Source organism: Sphaeramia orbicularis, chromosome 7 (assembly GCF_902148855.1).
Source record: "Sphaeramia orbicularis chromosome 7, fSphaOr1.1, whole genome shotgun sequence".
Classification (NCBI taxonomy): Eukaryota; Metazoa; Chordata; class Actinopteri; order Kurtiformes; family Apogonidae; genus Sphaeramia; species Sphaeramia orbicularis.
In genome coordinates, this window is record NC_043963.1 from 443664 (window position 1) to 456783 (window position 13120).

The 13120-nt window shown below is 43.7% G+C and overlaps 1 protein-coding gene across 1 annotated transcript in view; it reads left to right on the forward strand.

The window, feature by feature from the left end:
- Positions 1-13120, forward strand: part of slc66a1 (solute carrier family 66 member 1) — a 35095-nt gene that overhangs the window by 2071 nt on the left and 19904 nt on the right. Inside the window, exons 3-6 of the mRNA XM_030139950.1 lie at positions 3073-3210; positions 5690-5892; positions 9929-10058; positions 10584-10671. Coding sequence (XP_029995810.1) covers positions 5693-5892; positions 9929-10058; positions 10584-10671 — 418 coding nt within the window. The 5' untranslated portion in view covers positions 3073-3210; positions 5690-5692. The remainder of the gene's footprint in view (positions 1-3072; positions 3211-5689; positions 5893-9928; positions 10059-10583; positions 10672-13120) is intronic.

Consider the following 13120-nt stretch of genomic DNA (forward strand, 5'->3'; position numbering starts at 1 on the left):
TTGTACAAACAGTTGAGCGTTTGATCATAAAAATGAAAAGAAGTTATGTAATAGAAATTTTGTATTATTGGTATTTGGGGTTTTATTTTGAAAAAATGTACTCCGTGTACTTTTGAATGTGTGCAAAATTTCCAGTATCCAAAATACAATGCAGTAAAACCTGTTTTAAGATGGAGAAAAAAAAAAAAAAAAAAAAGTTTGGATTGTCTGGGACTTGAACCCAGGTCCTCTTGCTCCATAGGCAGCTACATGAACCACTACACTAAGGACAGACATAGACAGCTGCCCACCAAGAAGAATTTTATAGGGACTTTGTCATTGTTAAAAGTGAAAGTAAACATAGTCTTCAAAAAATCGCCATAATTCCATAACCGTAGGTCGTATCTGAAAAATTCTTTCACTTTTGGATTCTGCAGACTTGTGGGAATTGAGTGAGGTATAACTTTTTATTCAAAAGTCTGGAATGACTGAGTACTAATTGCAGAAACGTAGAGTAACTTTCAAAGGCAGATTGCCAACTTCCTGTTGGAGTTAGCTCATGAGTGTCAGTGTATGATTTGTCGGCTCAATCAGACCAACATTTTGGCATTTGTTTCATGTTTCTGTGACATTCCTACTGGCCGCTAGGGCCGATTTTGTGTGTTTTTTAGTACATAGGTGGCGCTACAGAGTCCATTTTAGCATGCAAGGGGTTAATTTTGATATTGTATGAAAGTGTTCACCAGCCATGACATACATGGCAAATTTGGTGAGTTTTGGAGCATGTTAAGGGGGTCAAATGGCAGTCTAAAGTGGAAAAAGTATGAAAAGAAACAAATTGTTATAAATCAATAACCGTACATCCTATCTCAAAAATTTTTGGATGTGAGAGTTGTGCTGAGTCCCGTGAACGCGTAGATATGTCACGTGGGGAAAAACTCCAAAGTGAAAAATGAGTTCCAAACATCGCAACTTTGCAGGCTTGTAAAAAAAAAACTAAGACAGTTATGGAAAAGGTGTGAAATTGTTTTATTAAGGACATTTCACTGTATCTTTTGGCGCTATTTAGAAGTCAATACGACAAACGATGTCATCGGAGTTAGTTTTAAAAATTTTATTTTGAAAGGCATATTGCGAACTTCCTGTTGGAGATAGGTCATCAGTGTCAGTGAATGTTTTGTAGAGCATTGTCCAACCAACATTTTGGCATTGGTTTCATTTCTCTATGACATTCCTACTGGCCACTAGGGCAGTTGCCGTTTTTTTTCACATAGGTGGCGCTAGAGAGGCCATTTTGGCACCTATGGGGTTAATTTTTACATTTTATCAAATTTTTCGCCAGGCCTGACATGTGTGCCAAATTTGGTGAGTTTTCGTGCATGTTCAGGGGGTCAAAATCCAGGTCAAAGTGGTGTGTGAATAATAATAATAATAATAATATAAAAACGAACGAATAACAATAGGGCCTTGCTTGCAGGCAAGGCCTCTCACTGCGTGAGAGGGCCTTACCTTTCGGCTCGGTCCCTAAATAAACCCTGCTCCCACACATATTTCACCCATTATAAGTAAATAAGTTTTTTTAAAAATTCCTAAACATTTAAATTTTTTGAACTACTCTTCCAAAATGTAATCACATCTAAAGTGTAAACAAACAAACCAAAACGAAACCCCTTCCCCTATGCAGTATATTATACTGTATCTCATACAGTATAATATATATTATACTGTATATTATAGGGTATATGATGTGGTCCATCCAACAGTATATTATCCAGTCTTGTTTTTCACAGCCCCTCTCTAAAATGCTGCAGTAGTTCCAGAATGCAGGGGCCTCTGCACTAATGAACCACTGCTGCAATCACCATGTGCAGTTAAATGATCCCTTTAACGAGCCGTGTAGAAATGTGATGGGACTGTGTGAACTGTGAGTGTGGAGCGTCTGGGCTGGACCAGGCCTCAGTTCCACAGAAAACTAACAGGTACATGACAGCATAGCTGTGGCTTGTTCCTCAGCCTTAATAAATCTGTGACAGAGGACAGGACGGTGTGGGCCAAAGGGTCGACTTTACAGACGCAGCTCTGTCCAGGAAAAGCAGCTGGAGTCGGCTTTAACCGACACAGAACACAGCAAACAGGACAGAGGATGAAGATGGCCTTTAATGACACAAACACAAGAAAAAAAAAACATTTAAAAACACCAACTAAAAACAACCCCATATATGATAAAATATGAAAAACTGCACTAAAATAAATAAATACATTAGTTAGTAAAGGGAAATAAACATATTGCATGATGGAGGGGTCACTATTGCACCTATTGTTGCACATTCTGTATTGGACTTCACCCCCTCAACTCTTATTAAATGGCATAAATGTTCAGTGTTCCGAGTTAGACTTTTATTTTGAAGGTCACACTCGTTTTTTTTTTTTTTTTTTTTCAACTTTATTGAACTATTCAGGTATACAAAGCATATAAATTTTGAACAAACATCAAGATGTCAAAAAGAAAAACCATTTGAACAAGTACATTTAAGGCAAAAAATGCATAGATTTAAAGACACAAAGTAGAATGGACAAATAATAGTATAAAAAAAACAATATAACAAAATAAATACATTAGAGAGTTCAGCCTATTCTGAAGAATTCTGCATAAATTGCCAGGGTACACGTGCTTTTTTTGTTAAAGATAAATTCTAAGGATTTAATATATTTTCAAATTCCATCACAAAGCTTTTAGAATTTGGGTGTGTTTTGGTATATTTATTTTCATGTCTATGAAATTTTCCAAATAAAATGATCAAATTTACAACAAATTCTAAATTATGAATGTCATGTTCAAAATATGTCATTACAGTTTGAGATGTTACAGTTATTTGTTCATTACTTTCAGATGGGATATTAAATGGCATAAGCGTTCAGTGTTCCGAGTTAGACTTTTATTTTGAAGGCCGTACTCGTTTATTTTGGAGCTCACGAGCGACATATCACGTGGTTAACTAGGCAGTGACGTTTGCGCGTGTGGACCAATCAGCTGCCGCAGAAGGCCTGACTGCTGTGTTGCTTTCTTCCGGGTTTGTTGTGTGTTTTCCGCAGTTGCAGCAGGGCTTTGTTCCGCACAGGCTCCTCCACCGGCTCCTCCACCGGCTCCTCCACCGGCTCCTCCACCGGCTCCTCCACTCTGCAGGCACCGACACAAAGCCTCCTGAAGACACTCTGGGCTTTTTTAGTGCGGTCAGTCAACAAGACGCAGTTTATTTGTGTCATTACGGGACATGTTGTCATTCTAAGCTAAGCTAAGCGGCTAACTGGTGTGTGTGTGTGTGTGTGTGTGTGTGTTTTCTCTGGGTCACAACAGCTGTTTGGTTTTTTAAATTGTTTTCTTCCGTTACTGTGTGTGTGTGTGTGTGTGTGTGTGTGTGTTTTATTTCTCTGAATCCTTGTCTGTTTTTTATCCTGTTTACATGTTTGGATTCCAGTGTTTGAACTTTGACCCTGCTGTGTTTGGATCAGCTGATTAGTGCAGGTCAGACCCCTGTGCTCCATGTGTCCTGACCTGATGGACTCCACAGTCTGACTCTGAAAACCCCTTCTGTTCCATATGGACTGGTTCATTCTGACTTTAAATGCGTAAATTCCATTCTGTTTAAGCCTTTACTATCATCGCACAGGCCCTGCAACCAAAGTGGAACTTAGAACTGTTCTGTTCAGGAGGTTCTTCTGTATTTTTGCACACTTTAACCCTTTCATGTGTAATGGTCACTCCAGTGGACAGCTGTTCTCTTGTATATTTGATATGTATTTTATATTTTCATATTTTGTTGTTTCAATTCCATATCAGCCGACACAGTGGACGCTTATGCACCATCCCATAATACACTGCAGTTCAGACCATTACTGTAACTGCTGTCCTACATAAACCTGATCTGCACTGACGTGTTAGAGTGGAAATCAATTGCTAATTGTTAGACTGTAAATAATAATTGTATTTTGTTTTTTTAGCAAAAAGTTTTTTTTTTTGTTTTTTTTTTGCATATTGTCTCAATGAAGTTAGCAATAACTAATATTAGAATATGTTAAAATGTGAGAAAATATCAGATGAGAAGCATTAAACATGTTTTTATTTCATTGTTTTCACATTTTCTGATTTGGGTTTTCAATACTCGTTTCTTTGCTTGAAAAAAAAACCCCTCAGTTGTATTGTTTTTTCATGCCCAAGGAGGAATAAAAATACTAAAAAACAAAAACTCAACTAAGGTTCTCATAATTCATGCATGAAAGGGTTAAGATTAGAATATTTAAGGACAAAGACAATAAGTCGTGTGGAGCAACACAGGCCGAAAACACACCATGTACTCTGTTTAGACGTCCCAAAGTTCTGTGACGCTGACACTATTCTAATCAACATTTATGGACTGGAAATAAGCAACAGCAATGGTAATAAGCAACAGCAGCGGTAATAAGCAACAGCAGCAGTAATAAGCAACAGCAGCGGTAATAAGCAACAGCAGCAGTAATAAGCAACAGCAACAGTAATAAGCAACAGCAACGGTAATAAGCAACAGCAGCAGTAATCAGCAACGGCAATAAGCAACAGCAACGGTAATAACAGCAGCTGTAATAAGCAACAGCAACGGCAATAAGCAACAGCAGCGGTAATAAGCAACAGCAACGGTAATAAGCAACAGCAGCGGTAATAAGCAACAGCAATGGCAATAAGCAACAGCAACAGTAATAAGCAACAGCAGCGGTAATAAGCAACAGCAGCGGTAATAAGCAACAGCAGCGGTAATAAGCAATAGCAGCGGTAATAAGCAACAGCAGCGGTAATAAGCAATAGCAACGGTAATAAGCAACAGCAGCGGTAATAAGCAACAGCAGCGGTAATAACAGCAGCGGTAATAAGCAACAGCAGCTGTAATAAGCAACAGCAGCGGTAATAAGCAACAGCAACGGTAATAAGCAACAGCAGCGGTAATAAGCAACAGCAGCGGTAATAAGCAACAGCAACGGTAATAAGCAACAGCAGCGGTAATAAGCAACAGCAGCGGTAATAAGCAATAGCAACGGTAATAAGCAACAGCAGCGGTAATAAGCAATAGCAACGGTAATAAGCAACAGCAGCAGTAATAAGCAACAGCAACGTTAATGAACAACAGCTATGTCCCAAAGTGTAAATAAGTTTCCAGGGTTGGTGGCGGAACTGTTTTTTCATTTCATGTCTGACAATGTTTAACTTTTAATCCATGATAATAATGATGAATGGTACTGATAGTCTGCTTCTCCTTCTTCTCCTTTTTTTCTCCTCCTTTTTTTTTCTTCTTCTCCTTCTTTTTCTTCTTCTCCTTCTTCTTCTTCTTCTTCTTCTCCTTTTTTACTTCTTCTTTTTCTTCTTCTTTTTCTCCTCCTTTTTCTTCTTCTTCTTCTTCTCCTTTTTTACCTCTTCTTTCTCTTCTTCTTTTTCTTCCTCTTTTTCTCCTCCTTTTTTCTTCTCCTTTTTCTTCTCCTTTTTCTCCTTCTTCTCCTTTTTTACTTCTTCTTTCTCTTCTTTTTCTCCTCCTTTTTTTCTTCTCCTTTTTCTCCTTCTTCTCCTTCTTTTTCTTCTTCTCCTTCTCCTTTTTTTCTTCTTCTTTTTCTTCTCCTTCTTCTTCTTCTTCTTCTTCTTTGTCTTCTCCTTCTTCTTCTTCTTCTTCTCCTCCTTCTTCTTCTGTAGATCATGTGTGCAGACGGCGTCCTCACTCGTTCTTTCAGTTCTTCAGTGGACGCTCAGGGCTCCTCGAACATCTCCTCGTTGTGTCCTAATGGTTCTCAGTGGGTGTTGGACGTCCTGGGGGAGTGTGCCCAGGATGGGAGGGACATGGCCAGCATCTACCTGGGCCTGCTGTCCATCCTCTGCTTCATGGTGTCTTCACTACCGTAAGGACGGGGGGTGGGGGGTTGGGCAGGTGGTCCTCCTCTGACTCGGCTGGACGGACTGGTTAACTAAAGCCACGTTTCCGCTACATGAAACCCACTCCACTCTGGTACCAGGTCCTATTCCAGACCGGTTCCACTCTGGTACCAGGTCCTATTCCAGACCCTTTCCACTCTGGTACCAGGTCCTATTCCAGACCGGTTCCACTCTGGTACCAGGTCCTATTCCAGACCCTTTCCACTCTGGTACCAGGTCCTATTCCAGACCCTTTCCACTCTGGTACCAGGTCCTATTCCAGACCGGTTCCACTCTGGTACCAGGTCCTATTCCAGACCCTTTCCACTCTGGTACCAGGTCCTATTCCAGACCCTTTCCACTCTGGTACCAGGTCCTATTCCAGACCCTTTCCACTCTGGTACCAGGTCCTATTCCAGACTGGTTCCACTCTGGTACCAGGTCCTATTCCAGACCCTTTCCACTCTGGTACCAGGTCCTATTCCAGACCCTTTCCACTCTGGTACCAGGTCCTATTCCAGACCGGTTCCACTCTGGTACCAGGTCCTATTCCAGACCCTTTCCACTCTGGTACCAGGTCCTATTCCAGACCGGTTTCACTCTGGTACCAGGTCCTATTCCAGACCCTTTCCACTCTGGTACCAGGTCCTATTCCAGACCGGTTCCACTCTGGTACCAGGTCCTATTCCAGACCCTTTCCACTCTGGTACCAGGTCCTATTCCAGACCGGTTCCACTCTGGTACCAGGTCCTATTCCAGACCGGTTCCACTCTGGTACCAGGTCCTATTCCAGACCGGTTCCACTCTGGTACCAGGTCCTATTCCAGACCCTTTCCACTCTGGTACCAGGTCCTATTCCAGACCCTCTCCACTCTGGTACCAGGTCCTATTCCAGACCCTTTCCACTCTGGTACCAGGTCCTATTCCAGACCCTTTCCACTCTGATACCAGGTCCTATTCCAGACCCTTTCCACTCTGGTACCAGGTCCTATTCCAGACCCTTTCCACTCTGGTACCAGGTCCTATTCCAGACCGGTTCCACTCTGGTACCAGGTCCTATTCCAGACCCTTTCCACTCTGGTACCAGGTCCTATTCCAGACCGGTTCCACTCTGGTACCAGGTCCTATTCCAGACCCTTTCCACTCTGGTACCAGGTCCTATTCCAGACCCTTTCCACTCTGGTACCAGGTCCTATTCTAGACCGGTTCCACTCTGGTACCAGGTCCTATTCTAGACTGGTTCCACTCTGGTACCAGGTCCTATTCCAGACCCTTTCCACTCTGGTACCAGGTCCTTTTCCAGACCCTTTCCACTCTGGTACCAGGTCCTATTCCAGACCCTTTCCACTCTGGTACCAGGTCCTATTCCAGACCCTTTCCACTCTGGTACCAGGTCCTATTCCAGACCGGTTCCACTCTGGTACCAGGTCCTATTCCAGACCCTTTCCACTCTGGTACCAGGTCCTATTCCAGACCCTTTCCACTCTGGTACCAGGTCCTATTCCAGACCCTTTCCACTCTGGTACCAGGTCCTATTCCAGACCCTTTCCAGTCTGGGACCAGGTCCTATTCCAGACCCTTTCCATTCTGGTACCAGGTCCTATTCCAGACCCTTTCCACTCTGATACCAGGTCCTATTCCAGACCCTCTCCACTCTGGTACCAGGTCCTATTCCAGACCCTTTCCACTCTGGTACCAGGTCCTATTCCAGACCGGTTCCACTCTGGTACCAGGTCCTATTCCAGACCCTTTCCACTCTGGTACCAGGTCCTATTCCAGACCCTTTCCACTCTGGTACCAGGTCCTATTCTAGACCGGTTCCACTCTGGTACCAGGTCCTATTCTAGACTGGTTCCACTCTGGTACCAGGTCCTATTCCAGACCCTTTCCACTCTGGTACCAGGTCCTATTCCAGACCCTTTCCACTCTGGTACCAGGTCCTATTCCAGACCCTTTCCACTCTGGTACCAGGTCCTATTCCAGACCCTTTCCACTCTGGTACCAGGTCCTATTCCAGACCGGTTCCACTCTGGTACCAGGTCCTATTCCAGACCCTTTCCACTCTGGTACCAGGTCCTATTCCAGACCCTTTCCACTCTGGTACCAGGTCCTATTCCAGACCCTTTCCAGTCTGGGACCAGGTCCTATTCCAGACCCTTTCCATTCTGGTACCAGGTCCTATTCCAGACCCTTTCCACTCTGATACCAGGTCCTATTCCAGACCCTCTCCACTCTGGTACCAGGTCCTATTCCAGACCCTTTCCACTCTGGTACCAGGTCCTATTCCAGACCGGTTCCACTCTGGTACCAGGTCCTATTCCAGACCCTTTCCACTCTGGTACCAGGTCCTATTCCAGACCGGTTCCACTCTGGTACCAGGTCCTATTCCAGACCCTTTCCACTCTGGTACCAGGTCCTATTCCAGACCGGTTTCACTCTGGTACCAGGTCCTATTCCAGACCCTTTCCACTCTGGTACCAGGTCCTATTCCAGACCGGTTCCACTCTGGTACCAGGTCCTATTCCAGACCCTTTCCACTCTGGTACCAGGTCCTATTCCAGACCGGTTCCACTCTGGTACCAGGTCCTATTCCAGACCGGTTCCACTCTGGTACCAGGTCCTATTCCAGACCCTTTCCACTCTGGTACCAGGTCCTATTCCAGACCCTCTCCACTCTGGTACCAGGTCCTATTCCAGACCCTTTCCACTCTGGTACCAGGTCCTATTCCAGACCCTTTCCACTCTGATACCAGGTCCTATTCCAGACCCTTTCCACTCTGGTACCAGGTCCTATTCCAGACCCTTTCCACTCTGGTACCAGGTCCTATTCCAGACCGGTTCCACTCTGGTACCAGGTCCTATTCCAGACCCTTTCCACTCTGGTACCAGGTCCTATTCCAGACCGGTTCCACTCTGGTACCAGGTCCTATTCCAGACCCTTTCCACTCTGGTACCAGGTCCTATTCCAGACCCTTTCCACTCTGGTACCAGGTCCTATTCCAGACCGGTTCCACTCTGGTACCAGGTCCTATTCCAGACCCTTTCCACTCTGGTACCAGGTCCTATTCCAGACCGGTTTCACTCTGGTACCAGGTCCTATTCCAGACCCTTTCCACTCTGGTACCAGGTCCTATTCCAGACCGGTTCCACTCTGGTACCAGGTCCTATTCCAGACCCTTTCCACTCTGGTACCAGGTCCTATTCCAGACCGGTTTCACTCTGGTACCAGGTCCTATTCCAGACCGGTTCCACTCTGGTACCAGGTCCTATTCCAGACCAGGTCCACTCTGGTACCAGGTCCTATTCCAGACCCTTTCTACTCTGGTACCAGGTCCTATTCCAGACCCTTTCCATTCCAGATCCTCCCTCTTTCCAGTCCCTGGTCGTCATAGCGATGCGGTGCGTTCCTTCTGTGTGCTCTGCTCACAGTTGCTGATAAACTCACTGGTTGCCTGTTGTCTGGTCAAACTCCTGCTGAATGTTTGCGTCTGAACCTCCTGGACAAACCATGGTGTAGTTTTACAGACTGTCATCATGTGGATTCACCTACTGACAGATTTACTGGAAAAGGGCGGGGCACACACACCACTCTGACCAATCAGAGCTCTGCAGTGTTTACACAGTGTCACCTTTAGGATCTGGTCCCCAGTCCTGGAACCTCAGAGGAGGAGGTACCAAAAAACTAGTACCAGGTACCAGAGTCCAAAAACTAGGACCAGGTACCAGAGTCCAAAAACTAGGACCAGGTACCAGAGTCCACAAAACTAGGACCAGGTACCAGAGTCCAAAAACTAGGACCAGGTACCAGAGTCCACAAAACTAGGACCAGGTACCAGAGTCCAGGTCCTTTTAGTAATGGAAACGCAAAAAGGACGAGTCAAGTCAGTACCACGTAGTGGAAACACGGCATAAGCACCTCTGTTCTGTTCTTTTTCTTTTCTTTTCTTTCTTTTCCAGGCAGTACTACAGCTCCTGTATTTTCTTTTCCTTTTCTTTACCTTTTGTCTTTTCTTTCTTTTCCAGGCAGTACTACAGCTCCTGTAAAACAGGGAACATGGACAGTGCTCTGTCCATCTGGTTCCTGCTGCTGTGGTTGGGGGGGGACACCTGTAACCTGGTGGGCTCTTATCTGGCAGACCAGCTCCCCCTGCAGGTGACTCCTGTTCTGCTCATATGTTCAGTTCACCTGCACCCAGGAATCCATTAGTTCATATGTTTACAATCATTATAAACAAATGCTTTTATTGTTTTTTAATAAATGTGAATATTTATGTCGTGAACCAAACACGTCTGTGTCTAAGACTTTAGGAAACACTGACTGGAACTGTCCTCCATTTTTTTAATATTTATTTTTCTCATTTAATTTGTAAATAAATTGTTTTTCAGTCTGGTTAGTTTCCAGCTCTAATAAACCCTAAGGATTAATGTCTGTGGAAGCTTTGACCATTTACTATCAACTAATCTATAAATGATTGGTCTGATCCAAAGAAATGATGTGAAATAGTCAGACAGTAGTTTTTTTTTCTGCAGATGTTCAGTTCGAACTCTTCCAGATGAACTTCAGCTGTTTGGTTGAACCTTTAATCGGCACCAGTGGATGGTTTTTGTAGTTCTGTAGTTCTACGTCTCATATTCTTTTATTTGTGGTAAATAAAGTGTGTGTGTTGGTGTTTTCCAGACGTACACTGCGGTGTATTACGTGGCTGCGGACCTGCTGATGTTGGCCATGTACTTCTACTACAAACTGAAGAACAGAGCGGACCAACGTGAGTCCCACCGCCGTCAACCAGTGACATCAGGGTTTGACCTGGGTCTTAAACCTCAGTCACTGGTTTATAGGGCTGAGTATGGGCAAGAATCTGGAGATACAATATGAATCACAATACTAGGATCACCATACGATATATCATGATATATCATGATACTGTTAAAGAGGCAATTTTATTTATTTATTTGTTTCTCTTTTTAAAATGATTATTTCTTTGAAGAATTAAAGTACACCAGAAATATGTACAAATACTAAACAAATTGTTCTTATTTTAGTTCCAAACTCTAAACTTTGACAATATTCTGTCTGTTTCCACATTTGTGTAACATTGTGTCTAATATACGTGTATAAATGATAAGTTGAGGCAGAATATTGTCAAAATTGCACTTACTTTTCTTAAAAAATTCACGTTTTTTCAGGTTATTCACATTTTTTGTCAAGGATTTTAAATGGAAATATTTTCATAATGTAATGTTTTTTTAGTGCACTGAAACAAAGAGTAAAAGTTATTATGTTCTTATTAGGCCTGTGTATCGGCAGGAATCTGGAGATACAATACAAATCCCAATACTAGGAGCATGATATATTATATCATGATACTGTTAAAAAGGCAATTTTTTGTTTGTTTCTTTTTTTAAATGATTATTTCCTTGAAGAATTGAATTCCATCATAAATCTGCCCAAATCCTAAACACATTTGTATTTGATCCCAACAGGATCTAATGTTCTATCAGCAAATGTTTCAACTGTGTTCAAACTGAAATTCTGTTTTCCAGACATTCCAGTTTCAGATCCTGTTCAAATGTTCAGATTCTATTAGTTCACAACTAACATCAGAACAGGATTGGAGTTCAATCCAAACAAAGTAAAGTAAAGTAAGTAAGTAAAGTAAATTTTATTTATAGAGCACTTTTCACAGACAGAGTCACAAAGTGCTTTATCAATTCAAATCAGAATCAGATTAAGTTTACAGACCCAACAGAATCCTTCAGGAACAAACACTTGTGATTGGTGACAGTGGAAGGAAAAACTTCCCTTTAACAGCAGAAACCTGGAGCAGACCCAGACTCCTGAAGGATGGACGTCTGCCTTGACCAGTTGGGGTTAAAGAGAGAGAGAGAGAGTAAAGGAGGAGAAAAGAGAGAGCGATAGAGATATAGAGAGACTGGGGGGGGGGGGGGGGGGATGACACATGGAGTACGTTATGATGAATACATAGAGTGTAGTCAGTCTGTGGTGGTCCTGGGTCAGGTGGGAGACTAAAAAGCCTTTTTGAACAGGAGGGTTTTGAGGTGTTTCTTAAAGCTCTGTACAGAGTCCATGGACCGTAGGTGTAGAGGCAGGTCATTCCATAGACGTGGTCCACAGCTTTAAAAGACCTGTCACCGCGTGTGCTAAAACAGGTCCGTGGAACCATCAGCAGGTGCTGTCCTGAAGACCTCAAGCTACGAGTCGAGCTGTAGGGCTGGATCAGGGAAGCAATGTATGCAGGGGCCTGGCCATGTAGGGCCCGGAAAGTTAGCACCAGAATTTTGAAATGAAGACGATATAGAACAGGAGCCAGTGGAGAGATTTAAGGATGGGAGTGATGTGGGTTCTCCTGTTTGTGCGGGTCAGGAGCCTGGCAGCAGAGTTCTGGACAAACTGTAGACGGGCCAGCTCCTTCTTGTTTAAGCATGTAAACAGGCTGTTGCAGTAGTCTGAGCGAGAAGATACGAAAGCGTGAACGATCATCTCGAGCTCATTTGTGGACACCATAGATCTGAGTTTGGAGATGTTGCGTAGGTGGAAGAAACAGTTTTTGACTAGGTGTTTGGAGTAGAATTCTAAAGACATGTCCTGGTCAAAGATGACACCCAGATTCCTCAGTTTGGTCTTTACCGAGGAACTCAGGTCTCCAAGGTGATGTTTGATCCCTGGGATTGCACTATCCGGGGCAATGATGAGGGTCTCAGTTTTGCTGGAGTTCAGCTGGAGGCTGTTCTCATTTAGCCACTGCTTCAGCTCTGACAAGCAGATGATTAAGGAACTCAGTTTGTGGGGCTCAGAGGAGTTAAAGGAGCAGTATATGTGGATGTCATCCGCGAATAGATGATAGGAGACATCACTGTACTGTCGGATAATGTGGCCAAGTGGGAGGACATAGAGTAAGAATAGGACTGGTCCCAGGACAGAGCCTTGGGGCACACCACACAGTAGATCCGCTGAGTCAGATTGGAAGTTGTTTATTGACACAGTGAAGCTTCTGCCGGTCAGGTAAGAGGAGAACCAGTCTAGCACATGACCTGACATCCCTACCAGGTCCCTCAGTCTCTCAATCATTATGGTATGGTCCACTGTGTCAAAGGCCGAGGACAGATCTAGCAGGACCAAGACCGTGGATTTCCCGGAGTCAGCCGCCATCAGGATGTCACTAGACACTTTTAATAGTGCGGTTTGTGTTGAGT